The following is a 24,842-nucleotide window of genomic DNA, read 5'->3' on the forward strand; positions in this document are numbered from 1 at the left end:
GCAGTGGCTGCTGCCATGTGTTTTCCCACAGTACACAGCATTTACAGAGCTGATTTCCATGGCACTTCTTAATTCATGCTTACCTTAAGAGAAACAGAAGGAGTTGCAGCCTGATTTAGAGCAGATTCTAAACCTCAGTTTCTTTCCTAGACTATCACTATCATTTCCACCAAAGAACCTCCCATGCACCCCCAAACGACCCACAACCCTTCCCAGCTATTTCTGAGAAAAGCTTCCATACCCACAAGACCTGGGAGAAGAGGATGCCAAGTGTTGCAGGATTCTGTGAAGGGCCTGGCACACAGAGCCACCACGGCTCCTGCAGGGCTCCACACAGCAGGCACAAGGCTGGCCAGACTCACAGCACTCACACCAAGTCCTTCCCTGCCCCTCTGTGCCCCAAGCAACAAGCACAACTTAGCAAGCGGAGGCTGAAAAAGCTTTAAAGGCAAAGAATCCAAAACCCTTCTTTACAACAGGTGTACAGGGCAGGACTCTCACCTGTACACACTTTTATATCAGAAACACCTGTTTCCATTTTAACAGTCAACTGCCACTTTTTCCCCCAATTAAGATTTAAAAAAAGGACTTGATTCCTGAAACAACTTTATAAATGTACTGAAAAATTAATCTGATAAAAGCTTTATACTATCCCACGTGAGAAAGGAGAGACAAACTGAAAACCTCCAACAATTCCTTAATACAAAACACAGATTTCTGCCAGTCATGTTGAAAAGAGAACCCAGAGAACATAAATGACAAACCACACAATGGGGTGATATTACAGGAAGGATGTTTCAAGGAATGGGTGGATGAATGGAAAAGCACAGGCTTACAGAAAGGAAGCCTTTCACAACAAATACAAGGAAGAACACTGGAGTCCAGTGAAAGAGGAAACAAATGTTATCACAGGAGAAGTACTGTTTGTTAGAAAGGGACATTCAAATCCTTGTTTGTCAGTAACTTGGGTTTTTTGTAACAGAAGCGTTTGCTAAATTTGCCAAAACTACTTCAGCTAGTCAGCTCTGCTACTAAAAATGCAAAGTCTGCTGTAACATATGTTACTATATGTCCTCTTCATTAGAATATTTGCTTGCTGGCTACACCACCTTCAGAAAAACTAAAAAAAAAACCAAAAAAACTACTTCAAACCAATTTAACATAGCTTTATCTTATGGCTTCAAAGGAGTTGCCTCGTATTTTTTCAGGGGAAAGAAAAAAGACTGGCAGGCATCTCCAGTGGGAGGGGGTGTATTCCTGGTAAAACACTCAGAAACTGAAGGATGTTTTTGAAAAGTGCAAATGATGAAAGGCTGAGAAGAAGCCAACAAAGAGAGACACTTGACAAGCAATTTGTTTTGACAGTGACAGCCTTCTGAATACCTTTTTGTTGCATGGCCACCATCAACACACCTCAAACACTTTTGCTGCTCAACTGGCTTTCAGCAGGAAGTAAAATATGTATTCTGAGGACCCAAACACAGCTCCACTGAGCAGAAATTAATACAAGCAAACACACCCCAGTAAACTGGAGGAAGGATTATCATGAATAGGCTACCATTGTCTATTAAAAAAAACCAAAAAGTGTAACAATGACCAGGAAATTGAGCCTGGAGGCTAAAAGAAATCCAATTATCTATATAAATATGCTACATGGAAATAGAGTTAAGGCACCTAAACTGATCTAATTTTGTCCTTCGTGAGAGCACTGAGAAATACATGCACCTCAGCTGCTGTAGGAAAGGTCAGCTCCAAAGTAATTGATCTGGGTTCCAGTAGCTCAGGGGAAAAAGCAACAGTAAATCTTACCTAGGACACAATTGGTGCAAGATTGCTAATAAATTAAAGACAGCCATCCAGTATAAAAAAGGATGACTCCAACCCTCTTAGGAACTATTGCAGCTACAAGATAAATCTGAAATAACCTCTGTACTGAGCATGCAGTAGGAAAAACACAACCCTATAACATTATCAAACTTGCCATATACCATCAACTCAACCTACCAGTCTGCCCACTCCACAGCCTCAATTTGTGCCACCAAAAACACCCATGGGTGCTACTGACACACAGGGATTGAAAGGCACCTTTTTACAACTCTTTCTCAACGAAGTCTTCCCAAAACAACACAAAACCACTTCATAAGTGACTTTTATTGTGGATAATTTCAGACAGAAAATCATCACCACCAGAAAACAGACTGGACTTCATGCTGCTGAACTCTCTCCACGGACTGAGTGCACTGAGGGTCCAGGAAGGGATCTGCTGGATCTTACAGGGATGGAGCTGCCACTGAAGGAATGGCTCTCACAAAACCAGTTGCTCCATTCCTGGTCTCTACAATCTGATCTTCAACGGAAACACAAAAACTGAAGCAAAAATTCATAATGTTGGTGAGGAAAAAATCAACGATGACACTGGAAATTCAACTCCTTTCCTTTCCCATCTTACAAAGCAGGTGCATCTCCCTCCCTCACTCCAGGGGACCTGCACTTTTCTGCCTCCACTCTCCCCCTGGAATCTCTTCTATTCCAAGGCACCAACTTCTATTACTCCTAAAATAGCCTGATACAAATCAAAGTTGGAGCAATCTGTTGCACAGTTTTGAAGATGTCTTTTTGTCTTCTGCTGGAAGAACCATCTGTGTACTTAAAACTTGCATACTTTTTCCACCTGTATCAGTCAGTGAAAAATACCTTGCCAACAAAATTCCTCTTGTCTAATTTAAATTAACAGCACTCAGTATATAAAGAGCATCAGCATGTTCTTGTTCTAGCAGGTACCACTGAAGAAGACACATTTATCAGCTACATCAGTTGTGTGGGAAAAAGCTTTCAATGATCAAACTGGAAACAAACACAGTTTTGAAAGGGACTTTGAATTTCAGAAAGCAGATGCCCAACCATGTAAGCAGCACCAGCAGTGTGCTGGACTCCAATATCCAGCATCTAGAAGAAATAAATTTTCAGAGCAACAGAAATGCTGCTGCTCTTCTATTTCCCTTTAACATGCATGGGAGATATAAACAGAGCTGAAAAAAATCTTTTATTAGTTACAAATACCTGACTAGGAGATTAAGCATGAACTTTCATGGCCAGTGTTCTGGACATCACTACAATGAAACAATTTAAGTATTTGTTTAGTGCAGGTTATATGCCAGCACATTGAAGTTAAAAATCTGTTTCAGGAAAACACCAGCAGTTTTATCACTGACCATCATTTGAAAGGATAAAAGCTTTTCCTACACCATTGCAGTAACCATATATTGTCTCACACTAATTCATCAACACAGGCAACACACAATAAACACAGTCACACCTTAAGTGCTTTGTCCAACCTGCCAAAACAGCAGAGGCAACAAGAATCAGTACCAGACAGAAGCTGGTATCATTCCAACATCTTCTTAATCTGTCTAGAGAAATTCTAGAGCCGGGGGTTTGAACCCCTGGGATAATCAGCAAACGTGTGCACTGAGCCCTCCTGCCATCCACAGCCCAGTCTGAAAAGCCAGTCACAGTTCCCAAACATAGAGATGGTTTGCTCCCCTGGAGCTGTGCCCTGTCCATACTGCACTCACTGGTGACCAAAGGTCACATCTGAAGGTTTCAAAGGCATCAGAAGAGGCAGGAGATAGAAATGACCTCAAGCACAATGTGTTTTCATAAGATCCCAATCCTGGAAACCAAATTAACAGGTGATATTTGTAGTCACGTGGGTGATTTTAAATTCAGCTAAATCATTCTCTGTCATAAAGTTAACAACAACCTCACATTTTTTGGGAAAGTGATGGTTCCTTCCTTCGTATTCTTATAAAAGAGAAGAGCAGCAACTACCCTTTATTATTAATATTGGAGATTAAAATATGTATCAGAAAAAAAGATCTGCAAGTGAACTATGGGCCAACAGACAAAAAAAACTTTTTCCCTCCCAGATTTATCTCATATCTAGTAGTGATAAATTTAGAACTATGCAGCAGATTTCAAATGCTCAACAAAAACGAATTGGAGGGTCCATCCACACATACTGAACACCACAGTGCCTATTTTCAGTGCATTTGTTACCCTCTGATTTCCTGTAATTAAAAAACTCTCTTCAAGTCTCAGTTTCCTTTTGAGCCACTGTCAGTCCACTGACACAACAGCAGCTCTGTCTGGAGAAACAAAATTAGTTATTCATTAGTGCATAGCAATTCCATACAACCATTACATGAGCTAGGGAAGAAGTTGAGGCAACTGAAAAATATATCCAGTTAGAAGAAGGCAGATAAAGAAAAGTGGGATTTTGCCAAAGGATTAATACTCCTAGTTTTGAAAGGATAATATTGCCTTTCTAAAGAGCACAGAATAGCTGTGGACAAGGACCTATACCTTGCCCAGAAAAGAACAATATTCCCTCGTGAGAGAGTCCTCTTTACTAAGCACTAAGTTGTTCATAACTTGATATTAAAGCATTTTTTTGCCAAGTTGTCTTCTATACCATCCAAGAAAATGTACCTGGGAAGTAGGAGGCAAGAGAGCAGGAGGCTGCCTCTCCTCCATTTCAACCTCTTAGACCAGAAGAAATGTTTTCCCTCCTACCTGGAGTCCCCATCTTGATCTTCTGTGGTGTCACCAGAGCCATTCACAGCATATCGACTCCTTGGTTTGTCTGAAGCAAAGAATAAAGATAAATTTACCCAGGAACAATCTGATTAATGTGTGTTTGTATGTTTTTCCATTCTCACTCAAAAGAACGTAAAAAAAAATAGGAGAAAATTTTTATCCTTCAGGAGATGAAGGGGAGAAAGTGAAACATTCACAGAAACTGACACAGGTAACAGTCTGCAGTTCAAGAGTGAAAAGCAAAATTCTGACCAATGCAATTTCCCTTCTTATTGCTTGGGTTTGGGACAATTATAATGCTCCCACAGCCACAGGAAGGGAAATCTTTCACCAACAAAAAGCAGGAGGGAAGTAGCAGGGAAACAGTTGGGAAAAAAAACCAACAACTTTTCAGATTTTACCTATAAAAACTGACAGGGAATTAGAGATAATTCTCTCCTCACTGACTCACAGCCTAAGCAGGGGAATCAAACTTCTCCTGACACACAGCCCAAATCACACAGCTTCATCACCACACAGCACCTTGAGGCCCTGCACTGATACCGGTCCCAGTCCAGCCACAAGCACTGTCCCAAATCACACGCCTCAAAGTAAGAGATGCAACCTAAAGAGTCCCATGGTTCTGTTTTCCAGGAGAAAATAAACCTCCCCCAGCACACTATTCAAGACACTAAAGTTCAGTAATTTCTACCTATTCTTGGTTAAAGCTTATAGTGTTTACTGAATCCCTTCTTCCAAATCAATGCCTTCCTTCTCATCCTGCCTCCTCCTTCCCCTGCAGCTCCCAAACCCCAGGGGATTCACCTGCCCCGGGGCCAGCAGTGAGGTGGATAATGATACCTGGCCCCAATGCCAGGTATTAATGGTTCGATTGATGTGGGATGGATGGATGCATGGATGGATGGATGCATGGATGGATGGATGGATGGATGGATGGATGGATGGATGGATGGATGGATGGGAGGGGTGCCAGGGCACCTGGAGGGGAGTGAGGGCACATGCAGGGCCAGGGCTGGGAGGTGCAGAGCCCATGGGGAGTTGTGGGGGGTGCCAGGTCCTCATGGCCAGTGTGAGCGAGGGGTGCACAGACAGTGTGAGGGGTGCGGGGTGCCAGGTACCCACGGACAGTGTGAGGGGTGAAGGGTGCCAGGCCCCCATGGCCAGCGTGAAGGACATGAAGGGGGTTCTGGGGAGTGATACCGGCCCCCCACGGGAGGATGCCAGGCCTCGGCGGAGGCTGCTGCGGGCGGGGGCAGCCGCAGCTCCCGGCGCGGCACTTACTGTCCTGCGCGGCGGGGTGCTCGGCGCCGCGCTGGAACGGGAAGCGGAACAGCAGCTTGTTGCCGCGGCTGCCCGAGCTCACCAGGATCACGCTGATGGGGCTGGTGCTCTCGCCCATGCCGGCTCGGCTCGGGCTTCCCGCAGGAAGGGCCCGGACGCGGCGCCTTCCGCTTCCGCCGGCACACGGCGGAGCCGCCGGCAGCGCGGGGACAGCGCGGCCGGGCCGCCGCCTCTGCCCGGCGCCTGTGCCCGGTGCGGCCCTGCCCTCCACCCCGCGGCCCGTGCCCAGTGCAGCCCAGTGCCCCCTGTGCTGACCAGCACCTCATACCTCCGTGGCCCGTTCCCTGTACAGCCCAGTGCCCCTAGTTCTGACCACCCCTTCACACACAGCCCCGTTCCCAGTACAGCCCAGTGCCCCCAGTTCTGACCAGCACCTGATGCTTACTTTCTCTCCGTCATCCCAGTGTCCCATGGACACCTCTCTCTGTTCCACACATTCCCACTTTATTCCAGTGCTTCACATGCCTGCAAGCAGCTCCTTCCAGCTCAGCCCAAGCACGGCCCAGCACCCCCAGTTCAGCCCTGTACCCAGACAGAGCCTGGTGGCCCCAGCCCTGGGTCCCTCCACAGGGGCTGCTGGGTCCTGGACCACCCAATTCTGTTAGTTGGCCACTTTGGGTCATTTGTGGGCTTTCAGCCACTTCAGTCACTAACTGCAGAACTTTCCTGAGAGCTGGTAGCAAAGAGCAGTGAAAGCTCATCATGTCCCCCATGCCCAGACCCCCTCGGGTTGTCATCCTCATGGAAAGAGTGGACAGGCACTGGAACTGCCCCGGGCAGTGGTGGAATCACAGTCCCTGGAAGTATTCAAAAAACACGTGGATGTGGCACTTTGGGACGTGTTTTAGTGGTGGGCTTGACAGTGCTGGTCTAATGGTTGGACTCAATGATTGCAGAGAGCTTTTCTAATTTAATGATTCCATGATACCAGGGTGCCTGCAGGGGAGCAGCTGTGGAAGTCAGACCCGTGGGCTCCCCGTGCTCATGGAAAGACTTGCTTGGGCTTGTTGCTCGTGTTCACAGCACTGATACACCATGCCTTGTGATTCCTGTGCTTTTGCTCCTGCTTCTGGATTAGGAAGGGTGACGTTACTCCCCTGGCAGCAGTCTTGGTGCCTTCATATTTTTTTGTGTTTAACCGAGATCAGAAATTATCAGCAATTATATTTGAGGATTCTCTGGGGTTTTATGCAAATTATTCTGTATTTCATTGCATTACTTAGATGCTTGGACACTCAGAGATATCCCCACTTTGGGTTTTGGTCTGCAGTCGTCCCAGGGACACAGGACAGAGCTGGGTGGCTGAAGAGGGGGATGAGCAGCCCCAGCAGGGTGTAATCTGCAGGGCCACTCTGCACAAGGCCAGCGATAACAATTGAGAGAGAGAAGGCGATGCTATGGGGAGAGAGTTGTCCTGGGGTGATTAAAGACTAGTCCTGTTATCACAGCAGAGCACTCCTTGTACACCAGCACTGGGCTGTCATGTTAAAATTTCAGTATGTTTGCTTCAAAATATAATTTTACTTTCTTAAATAATAAATTATAGGCCTATCTGTCATTCCCAGCTCTTGGGCATTTAAAGCAATGATTGCAAGTTCTTCAAGCCCTGGTAGGAAATTAAAGAATAAAGTCAGGATTTAGACTCCACTTTTCAGACTTTCTATATTTAATATGCCTCAAATATTTCAGAGTTAGAGCAGATGCATGTGCCCTCTTATCCACAACATTCTCCTTGAGGGAAAGGCAATTCCTGTGGATAATACAGGCCCGTGGGGAAAGTTATCCCTGATCTCACAGTGATACCATTCAATTGGATTTATAATCACGGCTGTTGGAAATTAGAATCCCACTTTAACAATTAACTAACAGGTCTGTTACTTGCTTCTGCTGTTTAAAATGAGAAACTCTGGTAGTCAGCTTTTGGAACAGATTTTGGATTTTAAAAGACCTACATTAATTTAAAAAAAAAAATCCACTTTGGTGATTTCCTGACAAAGATTCACGACCTGCCCAAGGGTGGACATTCTGCAGTGGAGCTATGGGTCATCAGGAGAAGCAGCAGCAGGAGAGGAAGGCAGGTTTGGTGGGGTTCCCCAGAGGACATCTTCACTACTGGCCCTGTGACATAGGAACAGCAGCAATTATGTTGTCCAGCTCTTTGCACGCCTGAGGCCAAGACCCCCCTTGTCTCACTACCCCACGGGTAGCTGGAGCACTGGAATGAGGAATTTAGCAGAGAGGTTCCTGCAAAACCAGAGACAGTCATTTGCCATGTCACGTGTTGAGGATCAGACTTCTCCCACCAGGCTTGTTCTTGAGGAGTTCCCACAACAATTTCCAGCACAGCCCTGATCCTGAGTGAGCAATGAACTCCTTCTAGCAAACCACTGTCACCTTTTGGCTGCTCTGGCTTTTGTGATAGTGCAGGAGTAACTCACAGAAAAGGAATTCAAATTCCACAATGATTTCAGTGATGATGAATCCTCCTGTGCAGACATCACTCTGTGTGCACACAAACCTTAATCCTGCACTCACAGAGAAGTAATGCCCAGGTTACACAGAATAGGAAGGAGTCCTGACGGAATGTGCCTTATCCCTGTGTTTATCTGGGTCACAGCTTGGTTGAGTAACCCCTGATTAAAAGCACTCTCACTGAGGAGAGCTTGGAGCACTGCCATGCAACACGTCTGTAAGAGGCAGCACTTTGGGGAGGAGACAAAACCATTATGTAAATGGATATTTCACAACAGCATCTATGTTTTCAAAGTAAATTTTCAATTGGAAAACTGCAAGTTTTGGAAATGTGTGTAGCAAGGTATGATGAATAGAGCCTCTCTTGGTACTACCATCCATTTAAATTGTATAAACTGGATACCACATTGTCCGTGGCCTGGCTCTGCTTATGCTGTCAGTGGCACTTTGAGCTGAAAACTGCACTGCTCTGCATCTGTGTAGGCAGAGCGAGCTCTGGATTTTCAGAGGATGTGTATGGCACTATCAAAGGGAAGGTATACAAAGAGCCTTCTGATAATATTCCCTATGGTAAAGCAATTGTCCTCCTCAGGTCTCAGATGAGTTGGCTTTTATATCCCCTCTTAAAGTGAGTGAATTACCCAGCTCATGGTCAGGAGGACTGAGGAGGAGCTGTGGCACTGAACACAATCTGAAATTAAATCCCAGAGGAGTTGTTGACCTCCACAGAGGGGATGATAATTCAAGATCCCCAAACCCAGCCAATCTTGCAGACTCAGAGTCCCCAAGCACTTTGTGCCTGCCTTTTGGGAAAGCCCAAGGTTTATTCTAATTTGTGTGACAGATGGCATGCAGAGAAGCTTAAATTAGAGCCCAGGGTAGAGTACAAGGGGTGGGTCAGAGTCCTTCTGCAAGTGCCACTCACCCCAGCAAAGTGGGGACACCAGAGGATACAGAAGTTGCTGTCTGACCCTATCCCTGGTTCTGACACCTGAGCCCAGCATGCAGTGGCAGAGGCACAGCCCCAGGAGCGTGGTGTCTCTTTGTAATGTGTGGATCAACTCCTCCAGGCTGTGGAGCTTACCCAGAGAGGAGAGACCCATCCCCATGTGACAGCACAGAAGAGACCCCTGTCATACACACACATGGGTGCCACCTCAAACCCAGCACCTTTCCAGCAGCACAGCACAGCTCCCTGTGACCCCTGAGGGGCTCCAAGGCCAGTGTGACACCTGTGCTTTGCTACAGGTATCCATAGGCTGGACATGCCCCAATCCATGTACGACCCGAGGATCATTAGATCCCTGGAAGGGCTTTCCCTTTAGCAAGATGACATGGCTGGGGAGCCCCCTCTGTGGCAGTGGGTAGTGCTGCTGTCACAGGCCAGCACATCTCTGGCTGAGACACACCAAACCTCTCCATACAAGTGTGCAGGGCTCCTTGGGCAGAGAACACTGTCTGACCCCTCTGACTGTATCAGCCAGTGCTCTGGGCACAGCTGCCAGCTCTCAGTGGTGATGTCTGAGGCTGCTGTAGTTTATCAGTATGCCAAAGAGATTTACCTCTGCTTTATGTGCTGGCAGGATATTTACTCCCAGAGGTTCTGCAGCAACCATCTCCAGTAGGGTATTTCTTTGACACTTTGCCCACTTATCTGTGATTACAGACCTGTGCTGGTCTTCGTTTTGCTTGTTTGATCCTTCACCCATTCAGGGCTCTTGCCCTGATGGTACCAGCCATCTGTTGTGGAACCAGCAGCTCCTGTGCATGTCCAGCACATAGCATAACACAGCCAGCACTAACTGGAATGCCGAGGGCTATTTTACAGTGCAGGGGACAATTAACAGTAAGATCACACAGTTAGAAATAAAAGGTATGCAGTCTGAGGATTACAAAAAATAAATCTGACTGGGCTTTCCCACTCACACACTTTTTTCTAGCACCGTACTGAATTTCACAAACTCTCTATTCCTATATCCAAAGTAATCCTTACTACCAGTGCTGTTACAGGCAGCAACTGTAAAGTGAGTCCCTAATTCTTTGCAAGAGGCTGGCAAAGTCCCGAAGCAAACGGCAAAATCTGCACTTTTAAAAAATCAGGATTTCGTTTCTCCTCTGAATTACACTACAGATCTCCCAGCCTTTCCCTACCCCTACCTACAAAGCATTTTATGTGACATATTGCACATGGTGCAGCCACATATACTGGAAGTGGCTGGGTCAGAAAGGCCCAGAGTCTTGTGTTCACATCTGTGAACCAAGGCAGGAAATGCAGATTCCTCTCCAGGCTCCTTAGTGTGCCAGAGTCTACACTCTCCTCAGCTTGAAGATGCTTCATCAGTGGAATTTTGCAGCATTATCTCTCTGTTCATGTATCAATACATGTCCAGACAATTTCTTTGGACCAAACAGCCATCAGGTTAGGGAGCAAGAGGCTGATAAGGCCGGCAGGCAAGGAGGGCATTGTGCTGACCCTTGCCAAAGTAGCCATTGCTTCTCGGGAGATAAGCGTCCCCCAGCTGTGAGAGGGCCTCTGGAGTGACCAATGAGTGTGGACAGGCACCAAGGTCTGCTCCCCCCTTCCCCTTTATAACCAGGGCTGCCAGGGTGCCGAGCCCAAACCTGCTCTGAGCCGTCACTGCGAGGGGACAGAGCCAGCACCTCCTGCACAATGACGCTGACCCAAGCCGAGAAAGCCGCCGTGGTCACCATCTGGGCCAAGGTGGCCACCCAAGCTGATGCCATTGGGGCAGAATCACTGGAGAGGTAAGGCCCAGCAGGCCTGCAAAGAGGGCTTTGCTATTGGGATGCATCTCATGTAGAACTTGGGTGAGTGAGAGCAGGCTGGGACCAGGGAGACTTGATGAAGAGTTGTGCTGTTTGATATGTAATCTTCAGGACTTATATCTGTGCTACTAAATGTTTCACAATCTAGCAATAAATCATGATTCTTTTTAAACTATTTAATAGGTTTTTTCCCTCCCTGTAGCCATACAGAAGAATTCATAGCCAGAAGCACTGGTGAGGAATTCAAAGTCATCCATACTCAGTGTCCTAAACACCATTATCTCGGTTAGAGCATAAACCTGAAGTGGTTTATTGTACAATTCAGGCACTTTCTCTTACAGTTTTTATGCATTAAGAGAATAGCTATCCACTAAATTCACTGGATGCTCAGGTTAATTGCTCCAGTTAGTAAATAACACACTGCTAGGAAACAAGACAGCTGTGCCCTTGTATGAAGCATAGCACAGTAATTTGAAGTCCATATCAATTAAGCAAGCTGGCATAAAAGGCTCTGGAAATTATCAGAAATTCTTATGTTATTAAATTTTAATTTAAATTAAATTTAAATTTAAAGGCTCTTTACAGCTTAGTATAAAGTACTGTGATCCTTCTTTCAGGATTCTGAATTTCATTCATATAAATTCTGGTTTGTTCATTTTAGTTTGAAGGTCCTGGATACTTGGTTATAACATAATACAGGAAATCTGGTGACAAATTTGGGGTTTTATTTATTACAAACAAAAACAATCCCAAAACAACATTAAGTTTTAAATAATTTTTAACACTTAATTCTTCTCTAGTACATACAGATAAACCTGCTGTCTAACCTGCATGTGCTGCAGGTTTACACTGCACTTGTTCCGAGCTTTTACCACCTCGTACCATTTCTACTGCTGACCTTCTTCCTCATGTTCTCCTCCAGGCTTTTCTTGAGCTACCCCCAGACAAAAACCTACTTCCCTCACTTCGATCTGAGCCAAGGCTCAGCTCAGCTCCGTGGCCATGGCTCCAAGGTGATGAATGCCATCGGGGAAGCTGTGAAGCACATTGATGACATCCGAGGGGCTTTGGCCAAGCTCAGCGAGCTGCACGCTTACATCCTCAGGGTGGACCCCGTGAACTTCAAGGTGAGCAAGCACAGAGACTTTCAGGGGTGGAAACTGCCATTACAAAATTAGAGATCACAGGTCATGTGGGCTAATGGCAGCTTGATCCCTGACTGTGATGCACAGCCTGTTTCTCATACGATTTTTAACCTGAGATTGGGTCTTTTAATGGAAGCTCTGGTCCAGTGCAGGCAAAGAACTACTTGGGGGGCTCCTGTGGTTTGTGTTAGACTCAAATCTCTGCTGCTTTTGCTGTAAATCATGAATCTGCCTCACACATCAAGCTACATCACCTGTCTTGAACAAAGTTTTAATAAATTATAAACAATCCCACTTTGTTGCACTTGAGGAAGGAAGGGGCACGTGGAAGAGGGTGTGGGAACAAGCAGTGCCTTTTGCCCTATACAAAAGATAACTGTGCTTCTTCACTCCCAGCTCAGGCAGCAGCACTGCCTGGCTGGGACACGTAGGTGTCATCCCGAAGCACACTGGGCCCGAGGTCAATTGCAGACCCCTACATTGATACCTGGTATTCCTTGTGATGGATTTCATGCTGCTTTCCCTTACAGCTGCTTTCCCACTGTATCCTGTGCTCCGTGGCTGCCCACTATCCCAATGACTTCACCCCAGAAGTTCATGCTGCGTGGGACAAGTTCCTGTCCAGTGTTTCCTCTGTTCTGACGGAGAAGTACAGATAAATTGCCCCAACAGAGGGTGAGGGAGGCCCAGCCACAGCCCAGATCTGCTGCCAGGCTCTGGGGTTTCACCCCTTCCTGGGCAGCTCTTTAAATCCCCACTGCAGGGGCTCAGTCATCTGCAAAACCCAATAAATAATTCAAATGTGAGCTATGGTCTCTGTGTTTTTATCCTTATTCTGCCCACACCTGACTCTTCAGGCTGGGGTGTTCTGAAATGTCTACACAACACGGAGGGGGAAATATTAAACTTTATAAACTCATGTACTAATTCATATACTAATGAACTCATACTAATTAATGTGCCAATTCAGTGGGGAAAACATAACATTCAGTGGGAGCAATATGGCAGTGAGCAGAAGCCCTGAAAAGGCTGTGTCCTGTGACTGCAGCTGCTTACCAAGATATATCCACCACAGTCTGTTTCCAGGCTGACCGGGACAGTCTTTTACCCTGCCAGGACATTGAATGGACCCAGGCTTTTTGCTTGACCTATCCAAAACCCAGCCTGCTGGGAACCAAACCTGCATTGCAATGCAGGGCATTGTTCTCTCATGCCTGTCTCCATGGGGTATGGATGTGGTATCTCGTGTTTCTTCTGTGGGTTAACCCCACTGTGCAGCCACTGCAATGAGATGAGGTGAAGGGCAAAGGAAGATAAAAGCAAGAAAAATTGGGGGTCAAGGTCAAACAAACAAACAGACATAATTGTTTAGTAAGTGAAGACTAAGTGGAAGCACAGGGGATGCACAAAACAGGGGATGCAAAGGCAATCACCACGTCCCGTGGATAGGCTGATGTTCAGCCAGTTCATGAGCAAAAACCATGGACAACCCCTCTAAAACTCCCTCAAACCCCATTGATTGCTGAGCATGGTGTTATATGGTATGAAATATCTCCTTGATTAGTTGGGCCTATCTGCCTGGCTGTGTCCTCTCTCAGCACCTCAAAATCTATTCCCTGGGTGGGGGCAGAGTGAGAAGCAGAAACAATCTTGATGCTGTGAAAATGCTGCTCAACAAAATCTGAAATATCAGCCTGCTACCAGGGTCAGTTTGGCCAAAAAGCTGAAGCACAGCACTGTGTCAGCTCCTGTCTCAGAGACTTCTGGCATGAAACAGTGGATGCAAAGCCTTCAGCCTGCTCTGATGGCCAGCCTGAGCCAGCACTGCAAGTGGCAGTCCTCGTCTCATCCATGGAATTTAGGGACTGTGTTTGGACGAGGGAGAGAAAGGTGATGTGGAAGCTCTCAGGCCACCAAATGGCTCTAAACATGTCACTACAGCAGCTTTTAAAGCATTATACATCCATGGATATCAGATAACCTGGAGGTTTAAATCCATGACTTACATGCTAGGTCAGCATCTGGCGTGTCCCTTTCCCCCTGTTTGCACCAACTCCTTCTTGCAGAGGCTGAGAGAAGGATGTGAGAGTCAGAGGAAATGGCCTCAAGTTGTGCTAGGAGAGGCTTAGGTTGGATATTAGGAAAAATGTGTTCACTGAAAGCACTGTCAGGCACTGGCACAGACTGTCCAGGGCAGTGATGGAGTCACTGTCCTTGGAGGGATTTAGCAGATGGGGCTCCTGGAGACCAGCTTTAGTGTTGGCCTTGGTAGTGCTGGGGAAATGGTTGGCCTCGATGATCCTAGACACCTTTTCCAACATTAATAATTTCATTATTTCCAAATTGTTTTATTGTTTGACCAGCCACTGTGTGCCCTGTGGGATTTCCCAGCATTTATGGGGAGAGTCAGGAGCACACATTGGGGTGGGAAGAAGGGAAGGAGTCCAGGACTGACAAGCATCACAGGATGGACTTTGGGCATGCCATGAACCCAAAGAGGAGGTTGTTCCCTGCCTGGGTTCCTCTGGGAGGGCTTGTCCATGGCTCCTACTCAGAGGCCATGGGGCTCTTGGGCCAGAGAGGGGCTGGATGTGCCAAAGTCTGGAAGGGACATAGGACACTTGTGGGACCTACCTCAACCCTCTCAGAGCCAAGGAGGACTGTGGCCCATCCCTGGGGAATGATGGACCACAACAAAAGGTTCGAGGACATACAGCCAGGGTGGACAAGGCTGTGGCAGCCATGGGACATGTCCAAGGCTGCTGCTGTCCATGGGGCAGCCTGGTAAGGTGCTGCCCCCTGCCCCATTGTGGTGTGGGGCTGGTGCAGTGGGGCAGGACGGGCCGCTGGGCCCCCCAGGGGCCTCCCAAGGGCAGGGCCCCCTGGGCCATGCGGGGCCCCCCAGGCAGGGCCGCAGCCGCTCCCAGGGCCCGGCCATCCTCTCGCCCCTCCGTGTGATAAGATAAGGCTGGGTGGAGGTGCCAGCGGCTATAAGAGGCTTCCTGCAGTGCTGCTGCCACCAACCCCTGCCCACTCTTGTAGCCGCCACCATGGTGCTGACCGCTGAGGACAAGAAGCTGATCCAGCAGACCTGGGGGAAGTTGGGCGGCGCCGAGGAGGAGATCGGAGCCGAGGCCCTGTGGAGGTACAGGCCTGGGGACACCATGGGAGAGTGGGACGAGGGGGTGGGAGCCCCACGGAGGGGCCGGTGGTGGGTCCGGCTGGGGTCAGCACCACTGACTGTCCCATTCCCCCAGGATGTTCCACGCCTACCCCCCGACCAAGACCTACTTCCCTCACTTCGACCTGTCACAAGGCTCTGACCAGATCCGTGGCCATGGCAAGAAAGTGGTGGCTGCCCTGGGCAATGCCATCAAGAACCTGGACAACCTGAGCCAGGCTCTGTCTGAGCTCAGCAACCTGCACGCCTACAACCTGCGTGTGGACCCCGTCAACTTCAAGGCAGGCAGGGGGATGGGGATGGAGTTTGGGGACAGGGATCAGAATGGGGGGACAGGGAACAGGGGAATGGAGACTGAAGGACAGGGAATGGGAGACAAGGATCAGAATAGGGGGACAGGGAACAGGGGATGAGGAATGGAGAATGTGGGACAGGGAATGGGGGACAAGGATCAGAATGGGAGGACAGGGAACAGGGGATGGGGAATGGAGAATGGAGAATGCGGGACAGGGAATGGGGGACAGGGATCAGGATGGGAGCCAGGCAATGGGGGAGAGGGATCAAAATAGCAAACAGGGGATGGGGTGCAGGGGGTATGGGACAGGGGATGCAGGACAGGGACCGGGATGGGGACATGGGGGCTGTACTGGCGGTGCTAAGCCCGGTTTTTCCTTGCAGTTCCTGTCGCAGTGCTTGCAGGTGACACTGGCCACCCGCCTGGGTAAGGAGTACTCCCCCGAGGTGCACTCTGCCGTCGACAAGTTCATGTCGGCCGTGGCCGCCGTGCTGGCTGAGAAGTACAGATGAGCTGTCAGCCATGCCTGTGTATCATCAATAAAAAAAACTCTTTTGCTGCAGCAACGCGTCTGTTTGTGCCGGGGCTGGGGCTGGGGTGGGCTGGAGTGTGGCAGTGTTCCTGCCGCAGACAGGGGGCTGCGGGTGTGATGGATGGGGTACGGGAAGGGCAGCACCAGCCCTAGGCTCCCGAGGTGTCCCCCGGGGTGTCCCCCAGGATCCTGCTTGCTTCCAACCCTCTCCAGCACAGGATGCAGCTGATAGCAGGACCCAGGGAATGAAGCTGTGCCTGCATCCCTCCAGGGAGCAGGGCGAATGCTGTGCCAAGACAAATGTGATCCTTGCATTCCCTTGAAGGATTCCTGGGGGGAGATGGGAGTGTGGGATAAATCCTGCCTGTCTCCATCTATCAAGATGGCTTTTTAGAACTTTATTAGGGGTGCTGCAGGAGCTAAGTGCTTGCATGAACTCCAGAAGCAATCTGAGAATTCATGGAGTGAAAAAAGTCCACCGCAGACCATTAAGCACAAAGACTGTTCTGGGACTCAAGCTCCTGAGCCACAAATTCCAGTCAACTGCCAGGGAAGAACCTCCACACCTGCCCCAGGTGTCTGCTCTTCCCCTGGGACCTGGGCAGGGTAGGAATGGGTTGGGCAAATCTGCAATCCTGTATAGAGACACTGGTTTCAGGACTTTGGAGCCTGAATTTAAAAAAAACAGTGATCACAGGTGGCAGGCTATTGGATATTACCTAGTCCTGGGTTTGCTCTGTGCTGTGACACCAGAGGGAGGAGATGGGATCCTGCAGCAGAGAGGTTCCCGAGTGTCCAGGTGGGGGCAAGAGGCAGGTGGGGGCATACAGGGACCCTGCCTGCTCCCAACCCGGCCTGGCAGTCCCTGACCACGGCAGTCCCTGCTCCCGCAGGTGAACACACAGCACTTGTGCTCCATCCTCAAACACATCCCAGTCCACATCCCAGTGTGATCATGTGCATTTACACCCATTTGTTTTTGTGCCACCAATTTGAAGCGCTCTGCTGCCTTGGCAGCTCCCCCCATGCACACACATGCAGCCGGCACTGCCCTGCTGCTGCTTCCCAGAAAATCAGCCCCCCCAGCCCTCCCTCCCCACTCTGAAGTGGTGCCAGACCGAGCTAATCTCCCCCAAACACAAATGATAAGAACCTCATCCATGGGGGAAACACGGGTGTGAGCTGCCACTGCTGCTCTGCGCCACCTGCTGAACCTACTGTGAGCTCTGCAAGCCCCCTCACCCTCCTCGTCTTCCTCACCACCCTCCTCTTCTTTGCCCTTGTTACATTCCTCACCTTCATTTCCTCATTTGGAGCACATCAGGCTCACTACAGACGGCTGTGGTCCCTCACATCTTCCCAAAGCGCTTGCAGCTGTGCCCGGTGCTGATCCTGTGGCTCTGCCCAGTGTCCTCCCTGCCCAGCAGTCGGGGCTCCCCAGTGCCCCACAGCACCAGGACCGTGCAGGAGAGGGGGCTGGGGCAGGGGAGCTCCCGGCTCTGCCAGCAAACAAACATGACTGTGGTTCAGGGAGCAGGGGCTGAAGAGGGTGGTGTGGGGTACAATGGTGTGGGGTACACTGGTATGGGGTACAATGGTGTGGGGTACACTGGTAAGGAACAGGAGCAGGGAGGGCAGTGGGGCAGCTGTGCACAGGGACTGTGGGATGGCAGAGGGCTGCATAGGGACACACGTGTAGGTGTCAGCTGGCAGTGCGTGTAGGGGCAGCGTGTGTCCTGAGGCAGCTCGGGGTGTGTGTGCAGGCTGTAGGATGCTCGGTCTGTACGTGCAGGTGCACACGGGGCTGTGGGGGCGTGTGGGACACAGAATCCCCCACGCTGCTGTCCCAACACCTGCCAGAACCCATGCAGGCTGTGCCAGGAGCACCCAGCCAGTGTCCCACCCCATGCTAGAGGACACACATGGGCTCCTCTGCCAGTGCCAGTGCAGACCCTAACGACAACCCATTCCAGCCCAGGCACTACACCTAGACCTAAACCTTATCCTAACCCCAAGCCTAACCTTAAGCCTAACCCTGCTGTCATGTCAGCATGTGTCCGTGGGGCAGAGACCCGCTCTGGAGCAAGTCCTGACCGTAACCCCAGTGCGACCCCGCGGTGCCGGTGCCGGTGCCCGGGCGGAGCGGGGCGGGGGAGGACGGGCGGCTGCCCCGCCTGGCCGGGCTCCAGCACCCCCGGGCCGGGCCGGGGCGGGGAGGGGCGGGCGGAGCCCCAACACCGCATATAAGGGCGGCGGCGGCCAGCGGGGACACCCGTGCAGGGGCTGCCGACTGGGAGGTGACATCATGGTGCTGTCCGCCAGCGACAAGGCCAACGTCAAGGCCGTTTTCGGCAAAATCGGCGGCCAGGCCGAGGAATTTGGTGCCGAGACCCTGGAGAGGTACTGTGGCTGTCCCCGGCGTGACCCCTCTCCTCTCCAGCCCCGACTCCCTCGCATCTGCCCTTTCTTCTCCCCATCCGCAGCTGTCTCTGCCCTTTGCCACGCTGTCCCTGTCTCACCTGTCTCTGAACCTCTCTGTTCTCCAGGATGTTCGCCACCTACCCCCAGACCAAGACCTACTTCCCCCACTTCGACCTAGGAAAGGGCTCTGCCCAGGTCAAGGGGCATGGCAAGAAGGTGGCGGCTGCACTGGTCGAAGCCGCCAACCACGTCGATGACATCGCTGGTGCCCTCTCCAAGCTCAGCGACCTCCACGCCCAAAAACTCCGCGTGGACCCTGTCAACTTCAAAGTAAGTGTCTGGGAAGGGGTGACCAACCCAGCTTCCCTCCCGCAGCCCTTGGCCACCCCCTTGCCTCATTCTCTCGCTCACCACATCGTTTTGCCTTTCAGCTGCTGGGCCAGTGCTTCCTGGTGGTGGTGGCCTCCCACAACCCCGCTCTCCTGACCCCAGAGGTCCACGCTTCCCTGGACAAGTTCCTGTGCGCCGTGGGCACCGTGCTGACCGCCAAGTACCGTTAAGACGTGTACCGTGGCCAGAGCTGGACCCAACACACCGCCAGCCCTCTGACAGCGAGCAGTCAAATGTTTTGAAATAAAATCTCTTGCATTTGTGCTCCAGCTCTGGTGTCCTGCTGTGTGTGCTGCCTGCGGGAAGGGAGCGGGAGGGATGTGCTCTGGGGGTCTGAACTGCAGGTCTCCCCACCAGGTGGGTACAAGGAGGAAATGGGTTCTGGTTTTGCTGTCACTGAGAGAAGGCAGCATCTGGGGGGTGGTGTACAGAAGGCAGACATTGCTTTGCAGCCGTGGGGCTCTGGGAGCAAACAGCATTTCTAGGCACCAGTGGAGGGGAGAGACTCATGGAAGATCTGGGGCTCCCTGCAGCCCCAGGCTGTCTGTCCCACCAGAATTCCATGCTGGGATCACCTCTTGCACCACCAGCCCCGTGCACTCTTGTTCAGGACAGTGTCAGAGGGCATCTCCTCCTGGAAATGTTTGCAGGAGACACAGGCGTACAGGGACTCCTGGCACCTGGGACCCTCTGCCTGGTAGCAGAGTAGAACAGCCTGAGGACCTCCCTGTGCTAGGACATCTTTCTTTGCACACCCAGCACACAGGGCTGTGCAGCGGTGTAAGACTTCTTCTGTCTGCACCTAATGGCCCATTGCTGGGGTGTCACTGTGGAGGGGTCCTGGGGAGCTGCAAGGGATGCAGACGGGGCTCAGCCCCAGATCCAGCAGTGTGGGGCGGTATCAGGGCACGAAAAGGAGCCCAGGAGTTGTGCTGGTGTCTGCACCCCCCCAGCCCTTATCACAGCCTGCAGCAGGGTGGCCATGGTGGGGGGCTGATAAAGGAAAGTGTGGGCTCTCCTCCAGCTGTGGGTGTGGTGGGAGACTGGGCAACAGATAGTCCCAGGAGGCTACAACCTGCCAGGTGCTGAGTAAGGGCTGGGAGGTCCTTAGTGAAGGGGGGAGAGCTCAAGGAAGCCCCAGAGTGGCTCACAAAGCCAGCCAAGGTTTCCACAGGTTTCTTTGATCCTTGGCACTGGCAAGGATGGACTCTTCCCCAGTCCCGTGGCCTCCAGGTACTGTCAGTGAATGCACAGAGACGGGAGAGACTCCAATAACTCCAAAGAGAGAAGGAGGCTCTTCAGGATCTCTTCTGCAAAGCACCACAGTCTTCCTGATCCCATGTGCCCACTGTTCCTGGGCACCATGAGAAAGGGAAGAGAAAGCCAGTCAGGGAATCACTGGCCAGTTTGATCTGCCTTCGTATGGAGCAGGTGTTGGAGCAGGTTCCACCCTTCCAGCCAGCAATGTCACCCAGGCAGAGCTATAGGCACAACTACCTGGGGATCTCATGGAGAGCCAGGATATGGTGGGGACTCAGGTCACACAGGTGTGCAAGGAGGTGTGAGCTGCTGTGGAAAGCATTGGGAAGAGCCAACATCAGATCTAGCACGGACTTGGACTCCTGCAAACCCAGACACTAAGGGCCCTCATGGTCCTGAGCATGGTGGGTACATGAGACAAGGTGTAAGAGCAGTGTGGGGACAATGTGTATGTGAGGGGTGAAAGTTGTACCCAACTTGCTTTAGCTTCTGGCTGCTCCCAAGCCGTGCTGTGACCTCAGGCAGGCCATGCTGGGTGGCAGTGGCAGTGGGCAGTGTCCTGCCTCTGCTGCACTTTTGCAGGGTTCTGCCACCGAGCTCGTGCTGTCCCAGCCGTTTGTCCCTGCTGCCACAAGATGGGGACCTCAAGCTGTGGTGCTTTATCGGGGCCACGCAGAGGGTGCGGGGCTGGGAGAGGTAGGGCTGCTGTGCCAGGACAGCCCCACATCCCCATTGCTCTGGGGACACTGGTGCCAGCTGAGAGGGTGTGCAGGACCCCTCCCCATCAGCCCGTGTGCCGTGCTGAGAGTTCCAGCCCCCAGCCCCCCGTGCCTGGCTCACAGCACAGGGGCTCCCTTCACTGGCCATCCCTTGGTGGCCATGGCTTCGTGTGCCCTATGGGACAGACAGGCTGGCCACAGCTCGGCACTCCCTGAGCTGGCATCCCTGCCCAGCTGCCTTGGGGCCCACCAGCACCACAGCAGCCGTGCTCTGGAGCAGAACAGGTCCAATATTTGCCCCAGTGCTGGCCCAGGCTGGTTTTGCAGCTGGCATTGCTGCAGCTCCGGTGCTGAGGAGAGAGTTGGCAACAACTTCTGCCTTGCCACAGCAGCAGCAGCCTGAAACAACCCCAGGTGACACTGAGGAGGTGGATTTGGATACAAAGCCCCCTGATCCAGGCCATGGCAGCGCTCGGGAAGCTAAATCATGCCAGGCAGCTTCAGTAGAGGAAAGAAGATTAATGTCTCCAGGTCATTCCTGATTTGATGTCTCCACTCTCTGCAGGCCTTTCTCAGCTCTCATTTATTCTTGCTGGACAAAGCACCTGGGGTTCAAAGATACCCCCAGAACAGCACAGTGCTCTGTTCTGTGGTGTCACCAAGGCAAGTGGCATCTCAGAGCTCATTTTTATTGAAAGAGGAGTTAAATGACATCAGGAAATGAGCTTGATGGTAATGACTTACCTGATCACAGGATTTTCACCAGTCTCTTAAGGGGCTGCAAACAGCATTGTCCAGATAGGTTGGATTCTAATCTTACTAGGTTGACTAGATGGTTGTGTCCCGAGAGAGTGTGTCCTGGAAAGGGACACAGAAACTCATACTTCTGGAGGAGGTCAGGCATCCTAGGGGAGTTTAACAGGAATTCCCATGGATTTTCTATCTTCCTGGTAGCAAGGTGGATCTAGCAAACAAGCAGTGGGAAGATAGAGAATTAATTCCTCACTGGAAGCTGATCTTAGGAGACCAGTGGAGAGATCCTCTTGCTGGAATGAGAAGGGAAAACATGGTGTGCTTTACAAACTGTTCCTGTTTATACATCCCATATTGGAATTCAATATAGCAATAGTGTAACCCATGAGTGGTGCAGCCAATAGGTTTTCTGCTTCTTTGCTGTGTATTTGAATAGCCACTCTTTCCTAAATGTCAGATTTTCCCTTCTGAAAAGATCTTCCTGATTTGTCTGGATCCTTTTGAATTTTAATCCAGTACTTGCAGCCTTTCCAACTCAGGAACATCTGAGAACTTAATAAGGACATTCTCCACTACAACACAAGTTATTGATGACAGAACAGTAAATAATAATGGTAAAAAAAGAACTGGAATCTGTCACGGAAGGAAAACAGACTCATCTGAAAGGATTCATTCTTGGCAATGGCCATGACTATTACTCATCTCTTTGATTAAAAGTCCCACTGTTTGTTGTTTTTTATTTTAAGCTGACTGGTTTGTAGTTCCTTGGTTTCCTCCTTTTACCCTGCTAGTGATAAGAGACACGATGGTCTTGTTTCTGTGACCCCATCCCTCTCCCTCTTTTCCCAGAGATATTGGATGTTTTGAGGCAGCTTACATCAGTTTTTGAGGTAAAGGGGATTTGTTTTTCAGGCAAGCAGTCTGAAAATAAGGAATTATTGAAATATAGTTTAATTCAAACTTTTTTGAATCCTCCCACCTCCTCCACTGGCTGTTTTGCCACTGGAAAAAGGAAAAGCGGTAGAAGACAGAAAATGAGCATTGATTAGATTCTCACTACAAAGATGGAAATTGAATAGAAATGCAAAATCTTTCTTCCTGCTGGTTGCCCTGTCTTCCTACTACACAGCAACCACCTGGGAGATCTGATTTTGCTTGGAGCTGAGATGATAGGCAATGCTCTGCTGGTGACATCAGTGCTTCCTCTCTCCCTGTGTTGTTTTTCTGTATTTTTCAGCAGCAGGAGATGCCATCTGGGGAGGGCACAGCTTTGGTTGTGTTCCTCCAGCTCCCACACAAGCAGTTATAGCAGTTCCAGAGGCTACATTGCTGCCTGTTGCCTTCAGCATCTGTCTGTTGACCTCCTGCTGCTCATGAATTTGCTCTACCCTTTATAAACCTGCTGATCCTATTTGTTTCCACAACCTCCTGTGGCAGTGAGTTCCAGAAGTTCATTCTCCCACCTGCTCCAGATAAAGTCCTTTTTATCCATTTTAAATCAATCTGCCAGGCTGATCGATGGCCTCTAACTCTCATCATGCACCTGGTCCATGTTCTCTTTATGATTTTGTAGGGCTGGCATGTTTTGCTTCCCCTTCTCCAGAGAAAAATCCCAGCCTCCCCAGAACCCCCTTGTATTGCAGCTACCCCATCCCCTTGATCTCAGTTGCCCTGCTCAGGACTCTAAGTCCACAATGTTCTTAGATCCTAAGATGTCCTGTTGTGATAGGACAAGGGGTGATGGTTTCAAATTAAGAGGTTTGATTTAGATGAGATATAAGGAAGAAGTTTTCACAAAGGAGGTGATAAAACATTGGCATGGGTTACTCACAGAGGTTGGGAAACTTTCAAGACCAGGTTGGAGGGGGCTCTGAGCAACCTGACCTAGTGGAAGCCATCCCTGCCCATGGCAGGTGGGATGAACTAGACAGCCTTTAAAAGTCCCTTCCAACCCAAATTATTTTATGATTATAGGATTCTATGATTAGAGGCCAGGCCTGCACAGATGTGGGTGCACCAAGTTGTTACACAACAGGCAGGAGATACTCTCTTTCTTATTTTGCAATCACAAGCCTTTCCTGATGACATCACCGTATTTTGTTGGTTTTTTGTTTGTTTTTTTTTTCCCTGCTGCACATCAAGGCTACAGTTTTGGCAAATCATCAGTGAGGACTCCAGCATCTTTTTCCTGAGCTGTAATAGCTGGTTTAAGTTCAGCCTCCTCTGTTTTAAATCATACTTCCCTATCCAGGTCACCCTCTTTATCTACACTAAAAGGATTAACCTTCTGCTTTTCCATTTGTGAGTAACACTGAGAGCTGCACACAGCAAAGTTCCACAGAGTACATCAAACATCCTTTCAGCAGCCTCCTGCAGTGATGGAGCATCATCTGACTTTTCTGTCAAAAGCTAAAACTGCAACTCTAACAGCAGAGTTTTGGTCCCTAGTCCTGGGGTACAGTTCTTCATTATACTCGTCCTTCCCCTGTCACAGTGACTTCAAGTCAAGCTGCTGGGTGGACATAATTCAATGAAGATCTAGCTGAAGATGGTTAAAACAGAGAGTTTTTCAGTCAGTGCCACTTTTTTACTCCTTGCACTAGGATCAAACAGAGATAGGGGAGCAGACTGTGCCAGCTCTGTTCTCTCCAGAGACTTTTGCACATGGCCAGGAGGATCCCAGCTATGGATTTATGGAAAGCAACACAGCAAAATGTGCATTGCAGCTGCTCATCCAGAAAGCTTTTAGACATCCCTCAATAGCTGAGCAGCTCAGTGCCTTTATTAATAGTAGAAATGTATTTATCAAAATTCATGGGTCAGCACTGTTAAAGCTCCATAAATCCAATTTGCACAGGCCACCATTATTTATTTTTCCAGGTTGTTACCTCCAAGAGGGATACTTCCAGTATATAATCCAGACTTCTCCACAAGCCTGTCTGAAACA

The 24,842-nt window shown here is 49.8% G+C and overlaps 4 protein-coding genes across 9 annotated transcripts in view; 3 read left to right on the top strand and 1 right to left on the bottom strand.

The window, feature by feature from the left end:
• The window catches only part of NPRL3 (NPR3 like, GATOR1 complex subunit), a 41,734-nt gene extending 35,690 nt beyond the window's left edge, over window positions 1–6,044 (bottom strand). Inside the window, exons 1-2 of one of the 6 annotated variants that reach the window (XM_014890949.2) lie at window positions 5,881–6,044; window positions 4,576–4,645 (exon numbers count right to left, since the gene is read on the bottom strand). In XM_014890949.2, coding sequence (XP_014746435.1) covers window positions 4,576–4,645; window positions 5,881–5,998 — 188 coding nt within the window. In that variant the 5' untranslated portion in view covers window positions 5,999–6,044. Of the gene's footprint in view, window positions 1–4,575; window positions 4,646–5,880 lie in introns of those variants that run through there. The other 5 variants (XM_014890948.2, XM_088174540.1, XM_088174535.1 and 2 more) reach the window with 5 other exon arrangements.
• Window positions 6,045–10,489: 4,445 nt separating this feature from the next.
• Window positions 10,490–15,181, top strand: LOC106862114 (hemoglobin subunit pi). Its single transcript, XM_014890927.2, has 3 exons — window positions 10,490–11,178; window positions 12,122–12,326; window positions 12,875–15,181. The coding sequence occupies exons 1-3, from the start codon at window positions 11,084–11,086 to the stop codon at window positions 13,001–13,003; spliced, it is 429 nt and encodes a 142-aa protein (XP_014746413.1). The 5' UTR covers window positions 10,490–11,083; the 3' UTR covers window positions 13,004–15,181.
• A 149-nt stretch (window positions 15,182–15,330) lies between these two features.
• LOC106862144 (hemoglobin subunit alpha-D) lies at window positions 15,331–16,382 on the top strand. The gene is made up of 3 exons (XM_014890984.2): window positions 15,331–15,489; window positions 15,602–15,806; window positions 16,204–16,382. The coding sequence occupies exons 1-3, from the start codon at window positions 15,395–15,397 to the stop codon at window positions 16,330–16,332; spliced, it is 429 nt and encodes a 142-aa protein (XP_014746470.1). The 5' UTR covers window positions 15,331–15,394; the 3' UTR covers window positions 16,333–16,382.
• A 2,209-nt stretch (window positions 16,383–18,591) lies between these two features.
• On the top strand, window positions 18,592–19,432 carry LOC106862145 (hemoglobin subunit alpha-A). Its single transcript, XM_014890985.2, has 3 exons — window positions 18,592–18,752; window positions 18,899–19,103; window positions 19,205–19,432. Exons 1-3 carry the CDS (start codon window positions 18,658–18,660, stop codon window positions 19,331–19,333), a joined length of 429 nt encoding a protein of 142 aa, XP_014746471.1. The 5' UTR covers window positions 18,592–18,657; the 3' UTR covers window positions 19,334–19,432.
• The last annotated feature ends 5,410 nt before the right edge of the window (window positions 19,433–24,842 follow it).

This window comes from Sturnus vulgaris, chromosome 16 (assembly GCF_052056855.1).
Source record: "Sturnus vulgaris isolate bStuVul1 chromosome 16, bStuVul1.hap1, whole genome shotgun sequence".
NCBI classification, from domain to species: Eukaryota; Metazoa; Chordata; class Aves; order Passeriformes; family Sturnidae; genus Sturnus; species Sturnus vulgaris.

What these genes read in the sequence shown, in the direction of transcription:
- LOC106862114 (XM_014890927.2), top strand. Translation starts at nt 11,084, where the DNA reads ATGACGCTGACCCAAGCCGAGAAAGCCGCCGTGGTCACCATCTGGGCC. An exon ending in GGGGCAGAATCACTGGAGAG is followed by an intron (nt 11,179 to 12,121) that starts GTAAGGCCCAGC and finishes GTTCTCCTCCAG; the next exon opens with GCTTTTCTTGAGCTACCCCC. An exon ending in TGGACCCCGTGAACTTCAAG is followed by an intron (nt 12,327 to 12,874) that starts GTGAGCAAGCAC and finishes TTTCCCTTACAG; the next exon opens with CTGCTTTCCCACTGTATCCT.
- LOC106862144 (XM_014890984.2), top strand. Translation starts at nt 15,395, where the DNA reads ATGGTGCTGACCGCTGAGGACAAGAAGCTGATCCAGCAGACCTGGGGG. An exon ending in GGAGCCGAGGCCCTGTGGAG is followed by an intron (nt 15,490 to 15,601) that starts GTACAGGCCTGG and finishes CCATTCCCCCAG; the next exon opens with GATGTTCCACGCCTACCCCC. An exon ending in TGGACCCCGTCAACTTCAAG is followed by an intron (nt 15,807 to 16,203) that starts GCAGGCAGGGGG and finishes TTTTCCTTGCAG; the next exon opens with TTCCTGTCGCAGTGCTTGCA.
- LOC106862145 (XM_014890985.2), top strand. Translation starts at nt 18,658, where the DNA reads ATGGTGCTGTCCGCCAGCGACAAGGCCAACGTCAAGGCCGTTTTCGGC. An exon ending in GGTGCCGAGACCCTGGAGAG is followed by an intron (nt 18,753 to 18,898) that starts GTACTGTGGCTG and finishes TCTGTTCTCCAG; the next exon opens with GATGTTCGCCACCTACCCCC. An exon ending in TGGACCCTGTCAACTTCAAA is followed by an intron (nt 19,104 to 19,204) that starts GTAAGTGTCTGG and finishes TTTGCCTTTCAG; the next exon opens with CTGCTGGGCCAGTGCTTCCT.